At 36.7% G+C, this 17,196-nt stretch overlaps 1 protein-coding gene across 1 annotated transcript; it reads left to right on the forward strand.

The window, feature by feature from the left end:
- Window positions 1-667: 667 nt before the first annotated feature.
- LOC145777271 (uncharacterized) lies at window positions 668-11,696 on the forward strand. The gene is made up of 10 exons (XM_082588618.1): window positions 668-808; window positions 3,955-4,057; window positions 6,983-7,105; window positions 7,521-8,424; window positions 8,904-8,981; window positions 9,487-9,625; window positions 9,782-9,816; window positions 10,517-10,577; window positions 10,879-10,940; window positions 11,424-11,696. The coding sequence occupies exons 1-10, from the start codon at window positions 750-752 to the stop codon at window positions 11,522-11,524; spliced, it is 1,665 nt and encodes a 554-aa protein (XP_082444744.1). The 5' UTR covers window positions 668-749; the 3' UTR covers window positions 11,525-11,696.
- Window positions 11,697-17,196: the final 5,500 nt, after the last annotated feature.

The following is a 17,196-nucleotide window of genomic DNA, read 5'->3' on the forward strand; positions in this document are numbered from 1 at the left end:
TTTGAAAACCAGTGGAGAAGTGAAAGCGCTATTTTAATGAAGACGTTTTTTGTATGTTTTATATCTACATCATTGCTTCTACCTTTTTTCTTTTACTTCTGCTATGTTTGCTTTTTATAGTTTTTCATTGTGATTGTCAGAAATAACAACAAAGCGCACTGAACTGATATGTTTCTCGGCAGCCGATTTGTAGCAAGAATTGACAGCGATAGACACCGTGTTTCGCCCATGAGGCTGGGCTCGTCAGTATCGCACCACTAATTTTAGTGAGTGCTCAGCCTTGTGCTGATAGCCGGGAAGAACGCCCCTTTCTTGATTTTCTTCACAATGCACTGAACTGATTTACTGCAAAACTTACCTTTTTTTTTATAAATATTTACAACAACAAAATGCTGCCGCTACATTTAAGAAACTACAGAAAAGCAGCTTTCAATCAAGTTTCGTACATGGATTATTATGGCAGGGCATTGTTGTAGCCTAATCTCAGCTTAGCCTGCTCCTGCTTGCTGCTGCAAGAATTCCGCTTTACCTACCGGGACTATCTATCTATACTTATACGTAAAAAACATTATTCTTTACAATGCTCTTGATTTAAGGTTAGGTGTGTCTGTGTGTGTATGCATTTGATTTACATTGCATCTGATACGGTACATAACTTCTATTTTTAGTTTTGTCCTTTGTAAAATAAGGCCAACTTGGACAAATTGGACTTTTTGCATTGATTGAAGTAACTACCCTACTGCTGTGATATGGATGATATCGAATTTTATGAGAAACAAGTTAAATTTCAAGAAAATCTTGGTAAAATGTGGGTATCGTATATTATATTAATAGGAAAGGATTTTAGTTATATCGATGTTGATTGCACCTACATGTAGTGGTATGCACATTGCACAATTGTTTTCATAAGTTTATGGTGTCAAGCATAGACCAGAAAAAATGGTGTGCACTTGTCTTACAGCATGATTGTTTGTAATTTTTATTAAAGCAGGAAATATTGTTCTGAGTATTCTTCAACCTAACTGAATTTTGACTAAATGCATGGGAAATAAAATAAAGCAATTTTTTGTCATAAACTTCTAAAGTGTTTGTTTGAAGTTGAGGTGAAGTATAAAAACTGCATAACCTACATCTATGCTACAGCCAAGGTATGGGATGGAATGGAAGATGTTTTTTCCATCTTCCATCCTGAGATTTTTGTCCATTCCATCTCCATTCCATCTCAGAAATCTCTTCCATTTTCACATTTTGTGACCTCCGTGTTTTGTGAATGCCACAAGTAAACCTAAAAACCATAGGTTAAATTTAAGCTAAAATTTAACAGCAGTATTTTCCTAAGGATTACGTACCATTTTGTGTTAGAACTAGAAGCGTAGATTGATTCTATAAATACAGAAAGAAACAACACGTAACAAAGTTAAGAAACTGTAGTAGTAGTCTACGTTGGAGAAGATAAAAAGTAACGAAAATACTTAAGAAGCATCGCGGACAATTGGTGTAATAAAAGCACAAGTTAAAGTGATCATCATCGGATGATATGGTTGAAGCTAATCCTGCGTGAGTTTCACAAACAAAATCACTAGTACTGATGGGTGGCAGCCACAAAAAATTGCATAAGCTGCATTTCCTCCTCTTGGGAGAAGTGTGAATCATTTATTGCTTTCTGATTAGTCAATTCTGCCTAACGACAGTAGGTTTGACAAATAGGGGTCAGGCAACAGTCCTGTTGGTTTAATACGAACCAAAAATCGAATTATTTCAGCAAGCAACGTAATATTTTGCATGTCTTGATAAAGCGTTGGAAAGTTAATGATGGAATTGAGATGGAATGATGGAAGATTGTCTTCCATCCCATCATCAAGATATTCCTTTCCATCCTTGACATTTTCCATCTTCCATCCCAAAATCTGTCTTCCATTCCATCTTCCATCCCATTCCCTGGCTACAGCTGTTTTTTTTGCAATAGGCATCAGTTAAAATATTCATAAAAACAGAGCTTATTGTATTAAACAGTCTATGTTTTTAAACAACTGTTTAGTAACTAGACATGCAGAATATCGATTGCCCTTGAACAAAACAGCGCAAAATATTTGTAACAAAATTTAGGACTAGATTATATATTACCAAAACTACAGTAATACCAAGAAAGTTTGTGTCACTATCAAGTTTGTTTGGTTTCCAAGAGTTGTTATTTTGACTAACATCAGCAGCAATTTAATATATATAATCAATTTTTATAATCAAGACTTCAAGATCACATGCTTTGTATTAAACAATGAATACCGGTACTATTAATACCACAAAAAGTGCTCAATGCCAAGCAAAAAAGCCAAGCAGAGCAAATTATATCAAATATACCGTAGTTATTAGCCTACTGTCTAAAATCTCTACAGGCTGTTTTACCCTAAAAGAGGAATCATCGGAAGGTCTTGAAAAATATGCAAAAGCAACAAATCGGTAATACCTGAAAAGATATTAAATATTATAACCTTAATTTAATCTGCAAAAAACCCCTCAGAATTAGATTTGAGTTTAAATTTGTTGCGATGACAACATTTGCCCACCAGTTCAGAACAGATATAAATTGGATCACTGTTGGGTTTTCGGTAAGACCAGAATTTACCAGATAGTAAATTCAAAGTCACATCAAGAAAACGTAAGTTTGTTTCCACAGTAATACTTAAGCCATGTTGTTTGAATGATTGAATAACATTTTTTCACAAACGATCAACTTTTAGGCCAGATCAATTATGCAAAATAGCCAGATCATCATGACGATACAACCCAAGCATCTTTATGTCAACAATAGCGGAAAGTTTGTTCAAAAGAAGCAAATCAACCAACTCGCATACTTCTGGACCATCAAATGAGCCCATAGTAACATCAAACAATCCATCTTTCTTAACCCAAGTATCACCACCATCAAAAAGCAACAATTTCCTAGCATGGAAAATTGTTTGTATAATATAATCATCTATAGGCCATATTATGTAATATGTAACATTTATAAATAATTTTGCAAAATTGACAGCTTTGCATAAAAGTTCCTCTAGTCTATTATCTTTGTTTTTTGCATGGTAAAATTACACTTGAGCATTCACTTGTGGTTTTTCTAATAACATGCCTCTGACGTTTTCGGTTTCATCTAATCACTTTGAGAATCCAGAATTTTCAAACTTGTTGCAAAACGTCCTCACTCAATTTTTTTTTACCCTAATTTTTAATGTTAAATGCTACAAATTTATCATTAACATAAATTGTTTTCTGATAGTTCTCAAAGAAGAATTGATTCAAATGCCACTGACATCTATCAATCAGCTTAGAAATAATGAAAACATTATTCACTGGTTTATTGAAACTCGCCAACTTATTGCAAGGCAGCTTCATACCATTTTTTCTGGCTGATACTTCCAAATGAAATGCTATAAAGTCGTCATTATGATTGCACACATTACTAAGTGCAATAAAAGTAATATAAATTTACATTTCTGCATGGTGCAGCTTTATGCACAGTTCCATAAATATGGCCATTTTTATTTTAATAACAAGATCTATTTGTCATATATTTATTGACATTATTATTATCAAAATAATTAAATGTAATTTTGACTGTCCTTGTTTTGGTACCCAAGTTATCAACTAAGTGTTTATTGTACTACATAAGAAACTTTAAAGCAATTTATGTGCTAGATCACCAGGCATTGTAGATAAAAGTCTTGTAGACTTTGCTACCCACCTTGATATTTCATTTTTAAGATGAAGATTCCCAGGGTAGATTGAACCTGTTTTTGATAAAAGCTCGTAGTTTTATGAACTTTGTATTTAAAATCTCTTAGTTTGAAACTGTGCGCTATAAATTAAGACATTCTTATATATATGTAAAAATAGTTGTATAAAACAACAAGTAATAACCAAGAGTGGCATTGCAGATTAACTTTTTTTTGATGATTTCAGTCAACAAGAACGGTCCAAACTGGAGCGTCAGTTTTTTCAACTGGTACGATCTGATAAAAAGTTGCAGTCTTTTCGTTCTACCAAATTGAGAACCTATTGGAAGGTAAAATTCTAATGCATTAAAGCAGGATTGTGCAAACTTGCAGCACTGCTGGGCCACATACACATAACCAACTTGGTCTGCGAGCCACAACTGTAACAAAAAATAGCAGCAAAATACATAAGTAACCTCAACGGAGGCAAAGTGTGGTAGCGTACGGTACAATCAGCACTGTCACAACTAGGCTGTATTCTTGAAAGGAACAATGCTTCTGTACTGTCAAGTGCCATACTTGTGTTTATTGCAAATATCTATTGCTCACTTATTATGACTAATGCGCATGACTAATAAATAACCATGCAGCCAGCCTAATTTCACACTTGTTAAACTTGTCAGGTTGCCACGAAAAATAATGTTCACTAAACATTGTAAACTTGAGACATAAATAGAAATCATCTGGCAGACCACACATTATTTTTAAATTTAGACATTTCTGCGAGCCAAAAAGTTTAAGCTCGCGATCCACATTTGGCCTGTAGGCCATAGTTTGCACGGGTCTGCTACTATTCGGTGTGTCCGATTCGGTGAGTTCCTAACCTCTAACCCTAAAACGGCAATGATAATTAGGCTACAGTACCCGATAATTTAAAAAAAAAATTGAAAAAATCCCCCGTTAAGGGATCGAACTCACCAAATCAGACTCACCGAATCGGACTCACCGAAACGGGCCATTCCGAGTTTGCACACCCTTGCATTAAAGTTTGTCAACTGATCAAGCATTAAGTTGAATTAGCTGTATAGCCTAGGCTATATAATTTTGGGTCCACGTCTTTTAGGCGCAGACAGTTAGGCGCCGGTCAGATAGGCGCCGGTCAGATAGGCGCGCACACTGTGGCATCTGGATATTTAGGTGCGGAGCACTGTGGCGCCCGTTCATTTAGGTCAGGGGTCGGCAACCTTTTGCTAGTCACGGGCCAAATGTCGAGTGTACAACTCTTTGGCGGGCCAAAATTTTCATTAATACTATAATTCACACTCACTTCAGTATATTACACTACACTGCTGCAATCTCAATCATACCAATCACAAAAAGATCTATTCACACTTCAACAACACAGCATTAATATGCCACTTGATGCTGCTTGCTTTGTGAAAGTTTTTCAACATCTGTACGAGATACTAGTCTACCGCCTTCGCACCAGTTTTATGGCGTAACAATAGACTAGTACGAGGTTCTTATGGCGTAACAATACCACATTTTTTTCAAACAGTGCTAACACTGCAGTTTGAAACTCAATAAGAAACGGCGGACCGTATTCTTATGATATGTCTCGGGCCGGACGTTTTCGCATGGCGGGCCGGATCCGGCCCGCGGGCCGTAGGTTGCCGACCCTTGATTTAGGTGCTATTCCTAGTAAAGTCTGCAGGTTGTATCAGCTTGGCAGGTAGGGCAATGCTTTTCACACAAAATGTTATATTGAACAGAAAAATATGTTGTTTTATTAACGCGCATGTGGAGATGAGGTGTGAGACAATGCTCTACTACTCTTGATATTAGCACATCTCCACAGGACATTTGCTATGCATTCTGAACACAGGTTGCAGCCAGATGGAACTTTACTTAATCTGTTATCTTTCGCAATTACTTCTACTCGGGATGGATTGGTCGTGTGGCGACTTCGTATGAGACAACGCTCTACTACATGAATACATTTCTATTTGCAATATGAACCCTGGCTACACGTTGCAAGCATAATGGTGCGACTTTGCTCGTTATTAAACCTAGTCGGGGTTTTGACGAAAAACTAAGTTACCCTTCACTCTAGCCTACCACCCGCTTGAATATAGGCTACGGTATATTTTTTACTGATGTTTAGTGTAGTTATTATTTGACTCACTACAAGTGATCTCAGTCATGTTCAGAAACTGGAATAATTTATTGATAAATCTGGACTATCAACAAATAAATTGTCTGAAAAGCATTGCCGGTTTAAGCAGCTTCACTAACGGAAGCCATGACATATTTTTCTGTTCAATATAACATTTTGTGTGAAAAGCATTGCCCTACCTGCCAAGCTGATACAATCTGCAGACTTTACTAGGGATAGCACCTAAATGAACGGGTGCCACAGTGCTCCGCACCTAAATATCTAGACACCACAGTGTGCACACCTATTTGACCGGCGCCTAACTGTCTGCGCCTAAAAGACTTGCTCCCATAATTTTTGTCTTTTGGATTTGCTTGATACGAACTATGCTTTGCTGCCAAAACCAGTTTTGATGCATATTTTTGTCTTTTCCACATCTTTTTATTCATTCATGCTAGTTTAAGTTATTGCTTATTGTAGCTTATTCTTTAATTTTCATCTTGGAAAACGGACATGTGCTGAAAAAATACACATATTATGGTATTATTTACATTGTTCTTTCATCCATGTTTGTCGTAATATTGCATAATGCATATACAATTTTTTTTGTTATCTTACTATTCCATCTCAAGTATATGCACTGTTTTCATCTGTTTTCTTGCTTTAAATCCGTCAATGTCAAGTCTAAAGCAGGAACAAATTTCAATGCCATTTTTTTTAATGTCTTTTGTATGACCGTCACTGGCAGGGTATAAATCCCACATTTACTGACTTGGAGGCTAGCCCTTTGCCCACCAAGTCACCCAGCCAGACAATATTTTTTACACACAAAAAATGAAGCTAATTTACAACTGAAATTGTTTTGAAGTATAGTACTCTCATATACCGTACTTCACCTTGTTTATTAGTCTGCAGTCTGCACTATATGGTGTCATTTTAGTCTAGAAAATATAACAGTGTGTGATTAAAGGTTTATCTATTATTGACTGCTCTGGAGAATGTATCACATGTGACATGTTTGGCCGCTTTCATATATTGTATGCTTGGTCTTGCACACAGGGAATCAGGGATCCTACTCTTGTGTTGGACAGTATAATATTACAGCTCATTTAACATTTAGGAGATTTGCGAGCGGGAGCGAATAGCTCGGGAACGAAATGAAGCTTTATTGCGAGACTTTTCTGATTTAGAAAACCGAATTCGAAGAATTGAAATTCGGTCCGAACAACTGGAACAAACTAAGGTTGGGACTGTAGTTTTGAAATACTTAAATTTAATGGATTATAATAATTATGGAATCATTATCGTCCAACCGAGAAAGCTTCTTTGAGAGCCTAATCCTGGCATTTTTGCATAATTGTAGAAGCTTTGAACCAGTGGAACAAATCGTGACAGTAAAGTTTCTGCTTGTTGTTGAAGTGGTGTCTGTGAATTCTTCCATCCCTAAGTTAACTGTAATAAACCCTTGTGATGATATGTCTTTATTCTTGTTTGAAAAAGATATCAGAAGATTAAATATGAATCTACCATGTTTTTTTTTCTTACATACTGTGTGGACAAGTTGTTTGTTTTACTGATCTAGTTTTACTAGATCTTATTGTCTTTTGCTGATCTTCTTTAATCTAAATGTACATTGTCTGTGAGTTGTTTCATTTCAGAAACAATATGAAGATGAACTGACAAGATTGCATCCTAACTGGAGACAAGAAATTGATATTGCCAAGGCTCAAAACCAGTTGAAGGATGTGGGATATGAGTTTGTTTCACCTTCTTCTTCTTCTTCCCACGGCTTCATTCCTCCTGCTCCATCTGTACATGATTCCCCTTCAATCGTTATGTCATCATCCTTTCATCAAAATGTTAACGCTCCCGTCAGTAAAGATGCCTTATTTAAACTGGTTCCATATAATGCTCCGGTTGAAAATTACTCAAAGATCCAGGATCAGCATCGGTCTGGAACAGATATGATATCGTTGGAAGCGAAAAAGGAATCATCTGCTGCGCTAGATCGATCTGCTGTGGATAATCTTCTCAAACCTGCAGAGGGTTTATCTTTGTCTGAAACTCCAGTTGATGGCAGGTCACTTGAGATAGTGCCACCATTAAATTTACCCACCGAGCGTTCTGCGATGACCGATAAAACATTATCTACAGCAAGCACGAGTCAAATGACTGTGGCTGACCATAAATCTCCATCTAACTTGCAAAATTTTATTCCGGAAAGCAAGTCTAACAGCCCACTGCCTATGACTCCAACTCACCACTCTTCCAGTGCTAATGTTGTCCAACATGTTGAGATAAACGCCACAGAACCACACCGAGCTTTGCCGTCTAATTCCACTACAAGTGACGAATTAGACATATCCACGTTTAGTGATGTCAGTGCCGTACTTCCTACAAACAAGCATGAAGATCGTGCGGCAGATTTCGTGACTTCTGCCGACAACCGATCGGAATCGTTGTCAACGCCTCCAGTCAGTGAAAAGTCACCCCCAGAAGCACTATCGTCGAACGAAAATCTGCAAAATCTTTTGTCGCCCAAGATTGCTACACCAATTCAAAGTAATCATATAATTTTGTATCGGAAAGTGCTTTGTGACATGCGATTACTAGACAGTTAAACGACACGTTGTTAACGTTACACTGGTTGGTACATGTGTTGACATTTTACATGTGTTTTTTATTCACGTGCATGTGAAATTTAGAATTTTAGCTTCTCGAAATGAGATCTTTCAACCATCGGATAACTGAAAGTAATTTCTGTAGTTCTTCGTGATTAACTGTCCAGCGATCAAGCAGCAGTGATTGTTTTGGCGTGGTCAAACATCTTCATTTCATTGTAAAGACTTTACGCTATGGTTTATTCCAATGCTGTCTTAGTCACCATGGTAGAACGTAGTTTTCCCGTTCTGCAAAAGTGTATTTTTTCGCTAGTACAAGTTTTTCTTATTTTAGTTTCAAAAAGTTATGTTTGTAGCTTAATTTTGTTATTTTGCCCAAAAAGCTATTTCTTTGAATGATTTGAACATCTTGTTTTTCAGTTCCCCAACACAGCGTGGAAAGCTTACCAAGCGAGAGCGGAACCACGGAGACTTCACACAAAACCCTTCCTCTCACCTGTAAGTTTGTAATCGATGCGCTTGGCTTGTCCAAAGAGTTTAATTTAGAGCACAAGGTCCCAATCTAAAGTACACCGACCCCTTGTTGGTCCGTGAGAGAGTGAGATAATATGTAAATGCGAATTGAAAGTCATCATTTATTTTGAAGAACGTTTGAACTGCTGCTGAGTGCGTTTGAAACATGTTTTTCTCATCGTCAATGTGGCGTAGCCGATTATTCACTAGTGATAAATAATAATTATCAAAGGGAAACATGCGGTTATTTTTGTGTTAATTGAATTTGTCGGTCACGAAAAGTGCAAAAAATCACAGTAGATTAGTGCAATCAAGGCAAAATGTTCAGAGTTTTTAATAAGGCGTATAGAATAATTGATTTATTTAAACTAATATGACCTATTCAAAGAGTATCGAATAAACAATAAGCCTGTTATCACAGCTTACCAGGGGGCTATTCTACAGCGATGACACGTTTTTGCTAACTATCAAAAAGCTTGTTTTTACTTAGCCAGCGCCGCATATCGAAATATGCTGAAAAGCAACGAGTTCTCAAGTACACTTGGGATGAGTAAGTATCTTGATGATGACGATGATGCCGATCAAGATGAACTTGAGAAAATTGTTTCTCCGAAAGGAGTGGCTTCAAGGTTAGTACCAATGTTGTGTCATCTTAAAACTTTGTGAAAAGATTTTCTAAGATTCTGTACCGTAATTGACTTGTTATGAATTTTGGTAGTTCAGCTTTAGCAATGTTGCCAATATGCATAGAATGACAGTTTTAACACTCTAATACATTTTTTCAGATTTTCAGAAGACGACCATGCATCTAGCGATCAAGGTAACGTATTCACTATTTTTGTGTATTACGATTCTCGTTAAACTCCCGCGTGGATTCAGTGTGGTAAAGTTCCATGACCCTCATTTTTTTCAAACTACTGATTGAATAAGCCTCTTTGACGATCCCGTATAGGGTGAAACAGGTTGTTAAGGTTACTTTGATTAATGATTATGGGGATTTCATCTTAAAAACATATCTTCTGCGTTGTGTACCATGCCTGTTCCAGGCTTAGGCGATCATGCGTAGTTCTTTCCCTCTGTCCCGGTATTTCACTGTTAAAATTATTACGGTTGTAAGGTGAAGATGATCCTTGAGGTTATTGAGGAAAGTGAGACGCTGTTTTTCATAAGCTCGTTTTCCTTTGATCTTTCCACAAAAAGCAGTGTAACTTTTTCTTCCTCATGATATGATAAAAAATGGCTTGATGATGTTTTTAAGCGACAGAAAAATATAAAAACTTAAAAGCATACAGTTTGCGCTCATATTAAAATGTTGAACTCATTCGTGCGAGCAGTGTGTGGAAGCCAATAATATTCAAAGCTGTAATATATGGCACAGACATTAAGAAAGTAAAGTGCCTATGTTTTGTCTTGATGCCTGAAATGTCAAACTTGATCTGGGTGTTCAATGAATAAAAAATGAACAAAAAATCTGAAGCCATTTTAAGTATCCGTGACGTATACCTTTTCTTCTTGGTCAGATTCGCATCCCAAATCAAGTTCCGCGTATGACGCAATAAAGACCGCAGTTCAACCGAACAGGTTCGTTTTTCATTTAATCATCATGGCATGCTTTCATAGTGATTTCTACGTCAACTCAGTGGTGGACTGGTTACTGTTTTAGTCCCTGGCTCTATCTGGCTGTGGTTCAATTTCACGTCAGATCACATTGCATACTTTAAAAATGATAGGCCTAATTGTGTTGTTTATTGTGTGAAGCAGTGATGGGTTTAGGCGTGTTCACATTTTAATTGTAATGAAGTAATCGAAACAGTAGGCTACAGCCCCCCCAGCAGTTGAATAACAACAATAAATCAAACCATGACATTATTATTATTATCAGTGATGCTGCTTCCGCAAAAGACCAGTTTCTGCCGAGGACGTTTCCACCTGCAAAAGCGAAAGGTAATTCAATTGGTTGCGTAGGCAACTTCATATTATTGCTTAACGTTTTTCTGAGTCTGTTTTAAGGCAACGATTTGGCATCCTGATTAGCCAAGAAAAGTTACCAAAGCATCAAAATACGTTTTTTCATAGTTTATTCTCTCAGTAATTGACAGAAACTGGTTACATACTTTCTTTGACTTCCAACCATACCTACTAAGCTACTGTACCGTTTGACTACGAAAAAGTATTCTGAGGTTAAATCCCTCACTTGTATTGACATTTAGTTGGCGTTAGTTAACTGAATTGTTTTTCTCTTGTTTCATTTTTACTTTGATAGCCTACTTTCTTATAAAAGTGCCGCGTAAGTTTTGTCCTTTCAAATCGCTACTCAGACAGCAAAATCCATCAGTATTACATTGTAATACAATTTAAAACTGATTGATTTTGCTGCCTGGGTATTTGCTTGGTATTACCAGTTTTTAAAAAAATTGTGTGTTTCAGCCCCATGGGACACCGATTCGGAAGAAGACGATAGTTTTGACTCGCGAGATGTCGCCAAAGGCAACAAAATGGATGACGATGATTTTGAATTTTTTGATTGACCATATTCGGAAGTCGCTGCACTTTACCAAATATTTGATAAACATGTACTGTACGCATTACTCTGGCGGCTGCTTTGTATCTTTGTCGGCGGCTGCTTACGTTTCTTTGTAAACTTTTATCGTCTTTTATAAATTACACATGCTGGCTCAGAGTTAAAAGTGGCCTACTCTACTCATAATGCTAGAAGCGTGGTTGATAATGTTGCAGAGACCTGCGATCTAATTTATGAATCTGCGATCTAGTCGACTCGCTGCTTACAAGTTAACTTATCGATTGGTTGATTGATTGCATGTTTATCCTCGGACTGGGAAATCTTCTTTGAGAGCTTAGTCCTGACAGTTTCGTACACTTATAGAGGCTTTAAGCCACTGACGCAGGCCCGGTCACCGAGATTGACAGAGTGAAGTTTCCGATTTTTGAAGTGTTGTTGCCGAGGAATTATTCCATCCATCAAATGCCGCTGAATGGAGAGCAGTCCTTAACGTGCGTTGCTCAAGCCTACACCCCGAGAATCGAACCAGGGCTACTTGATCATAAAGTCACGCGCTAACCAACTGAGCTATCGAGGCGGACTTGTCTTGATTGTTTCAGAAAAGAAAGAGTGCAAGTTTTGTTCAGCATTTAAATTTTAGACAGGTTGTTTGCGAAAAAAAAACGATGCTTTTTTTAAATTATTTTATTAACAAAAAAACGACACACATCCTTATCCTTCACAAACTTTGTTATGTTTTTACTGCTAGGCTGCTTGTGTTCACGTTGAACCGCAACTCAACCCATTGCATCATGTTTATAAAACATAAGCAAGCTCATACTTTGCAATAAATCAGGATTCCACAATCTGAGATTATAAACAGCGTCCTTACATGGAGCAGCTAATAGGCGAGTGTTGCTCAAACAGTGAGGACATTATATTTAAGCAGCACAGTTTTATACTACAGTTTTAATGATGCATGTTGCCCCGTACAGATACGCGTTGCTACTAAAGCCTGCTGCATTATGTCTTTTTAAAGTCTACAATATACAATTTGTTCCCGCGTAAAACAAAAGATTACAATAAACTGTCCAGCACGTCCGCTTGTCTCTACGGCTTTAATGAGGTCTGTTTTTAGAACTACCCTCGTGTCAAATCCCTGATCTCCAATTTTTGAAATGCCAGGTCTCGTTATCGTCAAATTCTCTCAAATGTCCTCTTGTAGTTGCAGTTTACGGTGGTTTGACTAACTGTCGCTAAAATTGTACGATGCCAAGGTTGCAATAGATCTTAGTCTCCTGTCTGTTGAGGCCGTTTTGTATCCGAAAGGCAAAACGTAAATAAACACAGGCCTCTTCCACTTATAAGCTTGAGTCGGACAAAAACGGCGCTTCATCTTCAGCCAGTATGACTTTGTAGCTGTGGATAGTTAGTTTAACCGAGAAAAAGAAATGATTAAAAAAATTTGAAATATCGCTCGTGTTATGTTTTATTGATGAGGATAAAAGTCATTATTTCGTTTTCAAAGTGGTTCTTCAACTAATTCAAAAACAAAACCAACATAGATACAGTTCTCTTCGGTAGGCTACTGCAAATGCATTAACGTAGGATATTTTTCCAAGTCAGCCAATAGCGCCCTAGGTTGTTTCTGCTGATAGGCTACTGTTAAAGAGGCTAGTTAGTGTGTAGTGAGAAGAAGGCTTTCGCTATTTAGCCATGCGACAGTGTCACAGGCGAAAATCTGCTGCTCGCAGAGACACTGGCAGCATTAAAAATTAATAACCTCAGCACCGAGTCCTGATTTTGACAGAAAACTCCGGCAAGTTTTCAACGTCACATTGATGTTAAAAAGACATTAATTTTTATCAATGATTTCCGTGCATTGAAAATCGTGCCATAATAAGAGTGAAAATACCTTTGCTATAGGCTAATTTATGTGACGAGTTGGAGAGAAATGAACTGGTAGGCGTTTTGCGATGGCTAATGATTCCTGCGCGGCGCAAAGTGGGTAAGTAGCCTGATGGCAACATTGATGCGCTGCTGAAGCGCAGACATGGTTTCAACATCAGCCAGACACTGCAAGTTCAATCAGGCACGGGTGATACGTTAAGACGCTAAGTGATGTTATAGGTCAGTCAAAACATGTCTGTTGAGTTGGATTTAGATGCTGTTGTCTGTAGAAACTAACTTGTTTGAACACATGAGTTCGTTTGAGCATAAAGTTGAATCTGATGACCCCGCTAAAATATGTAACCTCTGCGACGCATTGCTGAACACGCAGCCTTATTATGTAACTCATTTTGATAGCTTTAAAAAAAGGTAATTTTTTATAAACATCAAAAGAGCGTTCTAATAAATTTGATATTTATATACGAAAAGTAATTCCCTTGCATTTATTTGGAGTTTTCTTGTTGTTCTAAAATGTAAATAGATAGGCTACAGATAAATTGTCACAGTAAAAATATTTTAAAATTTTGGCCTTGTCAGTTTTTTGACTCTTAGATTTGGGTTGCTTTAACTGAGGAAGGTTTCAGCCAAAAACCTGAAATTTATAACCTGCGTTTGTATTGTAATAGCACTCGAGAATAAAGTGACTAAAGTTGTAGCTTACCGGTTAGAAACAGCAGACAGTGAGATCTAAGATCCGAGGATCAATCACCATTAAAACGAATTTATTTTTTCAACTGCAGCAGAACTAAACCATTGCACAGTATTTTACTGTCAATAATAATTGGATCTAAGAAGAACAACTCAGAAAAGTTTGTATTTTATTTTGGCATTCACTAAAAGGCAGTTGGCTAATTGGCTATAAGCAGCCTATTTTAATTCTAGATTGGTATATAAACAGCTTATACGAAAAAATCTCTTCAGCCAGACGTCATTAAATTCATTAGTGTAGTTTTTGTTAGAATGGTGCAGAACCGTAGATAAACAAAAGGAAACAGCTAATTTATATCACAAAAGGATATGGAAACTGTACTGAAAAAGATATTCTTTCTATCAAATATCTTTTGTTGTGCATTGCCTTTGTTGTGTTTTGTTGCCGTGCATTTTGCTATAGCTTTTGTTTGTCACGCCATTGGTTCACACAACAAGAGCACCAGGTCGGTAGCGCTATTCAATATTAATGCAACTTGTGCAAAATCTTTGCTACCGTTGATCAATGTCGTTTGACATTAGTGACAAAAGAAACGATTTTTTGTGCAAATAAATTTGTTGCGTCAATTTCAAGTCATTGGAAGCACGGCTTGTGCCAAACGACCTTTATAAAAATCAATGTAGGTCTTCTTAATCTTCATGGTAGCTGTTGCTGTGATTTTTTATTCTTCTTTGCCATGCTACAACTCCTCAGACCTACAGTATCTTCATTCTCTAAATTGCTTTACAACAAAAAAAATACAGTGCAAACGAAAACAATGAAATAACCGAGACACTAAAACACATTAAAATGTGAAAAGTAAATTATAAGCTACATATTGAATACGCTATGTCGGTTGCTTAACCGAGCGGTGAGTGCCCTGGTTCGGCACTCGAAAGGGCGCAGGTTCGAAACCGCTTAAGAGCATGCGGCTGCGTCTTTGGCAGAACACTTAATGATATGCTTGAAGGTGAGCACGAAGGTTGACTTCCTTGCCTTCCCGTTTACTTAATCTGGTTCTTTAACCACCTGGCGTAAGCCTGGATACGATAAAAAACGGCATAAGTGATATGGTTGTTTATAAAATACTAACAATCTATTTCATTTCGGATGTTATCATGTTTTTCAAATTTTTTCTGAGATGCCACCAAAAGTAAATTCAACTGTTTGCCTACTTTTTTTGTAGCTGCAACTATACAGTAGGCCTACTTGCAGAATTTACTCTACTTGTCTTGTTGCATCGTATTCGGGACTCTTTCTGAAGTGTTGATAAAATGTGGTATAAAATGCTAAATAAATATGAGAAAGTGAGATAATAAGATAAAAAAATAAAGAGCACAAAATGTAGACACTAAACTCATGTTCAGCAAACGTTTTGAAAACTATATTGTTGTCATGATTAAATTAACCAGGCAATGCAGCTATTTTCTCCTGAGCTATAAGTTTAATATAAGGTTCTTAGAAGTTTTGCTGCAGTTTGTATGTAATTTCAAATGTTAAATATTTTTGTTGTATCTGAAAGTGATTCTTATTGTATCGAAAGCATTTTCTTGGTTGTTTACAGCTTTGGCGTATTTTTAGTTGATAGCATTTCTTGTGTGGAAATAGAAGGGAAATGTGACAAATACTAAATGTTGTTAACACGTTGTTGCCTTCATATCTTACTTCATATCTTACTTTGTGAAATTGTGAAAAACTGTGCATAAGAATATTGCACAACTGTAAAAAATGTCGTAGGCTTACTAAAATGTTATAAGTTGGTTAGTTACAGAAGTGAAGTAAACTGCTCCTTTCACTAGATGTTATAATAGGCTAATTTTTTTTTAAACTAGAGTTTTTTTATTCTAAAAATCCATCATTTATTATTTGAAATAAAATTGTACAAACGGCAGAAACCAATTTACTCTACAACACCATTAAGACCTCGGTGGTAATACAGGCGTGAACCATTGATACAATACAAGCAATGCGTTGGACCTCAGCATGAACTTTCTACTTGTATGGTAACCTTGCATTTTGTTTTCCATGAAATAGAATGGCTATGTGAGGTCAGCGAGTGGCATCAGCATGTTGTTATTGCGCTGAGAAAAAAAAACAACTGTAGGCTATGTTATTAAAATGGTAAACTCGAAGGCTTCCAAACCAGATTCAGCTTCAATGCGCCTGTATCAGTGTTACCACAAATTGTGTATTTTCAAATTATATGATTAGCAATTTTAATTTTAAAGCAGTCTTGTTTAATTTAAGGATTTTAAACAATGGTAAGAGGCCAGACTCCTCTCTGAACTAGTTTGAAAAACTTGGAGATAATTTTATTTTTATTTTTGTTTTTTGCTATAGCTGCCGTGCAACTTTGCTATAGCTGTGTTGCTGCGACGTTGGCGGCAGACTTGGACAGCTAGAATTTTTGTAGTCTTTCGAAATTAGATTAGAATTATAATAAGACAAATTTAAGCTTGTACAAATTAGACTAGGATTAGAATTAGAGCTACCCAAGTTTTCACAAATTAAAGTAGAATTTAAACTAGATTAGAGTTAGTTGAAGGTTGAACGCAGTTGTACTTGTCACATATCTTTTTTTAGTTGGATAAAAACGCCAATGTGGCAACTCGAAATCAAAATGTCATTCCATTATCACAGCGCCAAATCCACTTACGTCATTATATACATTGAACGTCAGTGAATTGACGAATTAATCGAATTTTTTATAACTTTGCTGCTCAAGTAAGGGATGGAATGACATTTTGATCTTGATCGTTTTATTGCATTTTTTTTTGTATAGCGTAACGTTAACATCCTTCCATTTGCCAAAAAACTACTGTTGGACAAACTAAAATTTTTTGCAAAACTGAAGATTGGATAATAAGAACTACAATTAAAGCAAACAAGGTTTTACCGAATTAGATTGGAACTCATTACCTACATTTCGCTTGGTTTATCGAATTAGACAACCAGAATTATTTAGTTGCCCAAGTCTGGTAGGCGGCAACTGGAAATTGACAGGAAAGTCGTGCTGACAGGCTAGTAAGGTTGTTGACAATATATTCCATGGCTAGAGTATT

Source organism: Aplidium turbinatum, chromosome 1 (genome assembly GCF_918807975.1).
Source record: "Aplidium turbinatum chromosome 1, kaAplTurb1.1, whole genome shotgun sequence".
NCBI classification, from domain to species: Eukaryota; Metazoa; Chordata; class Ascidiacea; order Aplousobranchia; family Polyclinidae; genus Aplidium; species Aplidium turbinatum.

Coding starts and splice junctions, on each gene's coding strand:
- LOC145777271 (XM_082588618.1), top strand. CDS start 750: ATGGATGATATCGAATTTTATGAGAAACAAGTTAAATTTCAAGAAAAT. Junction 8,982..9,486: donor CAAAACCCTTCCTCTCACCT/GTAAGTTTGTAA, acceptor GTTTTTACTTAG/CCAGCGCCGCATATCGAAAT. Junction 9,626..9,781: donor CCGAAAGGAGTGGCTTCAAG/GTTAGTACCAAT, acceptor ACATTTTTTCAG/ATTTTCAGAAGACGACCATG.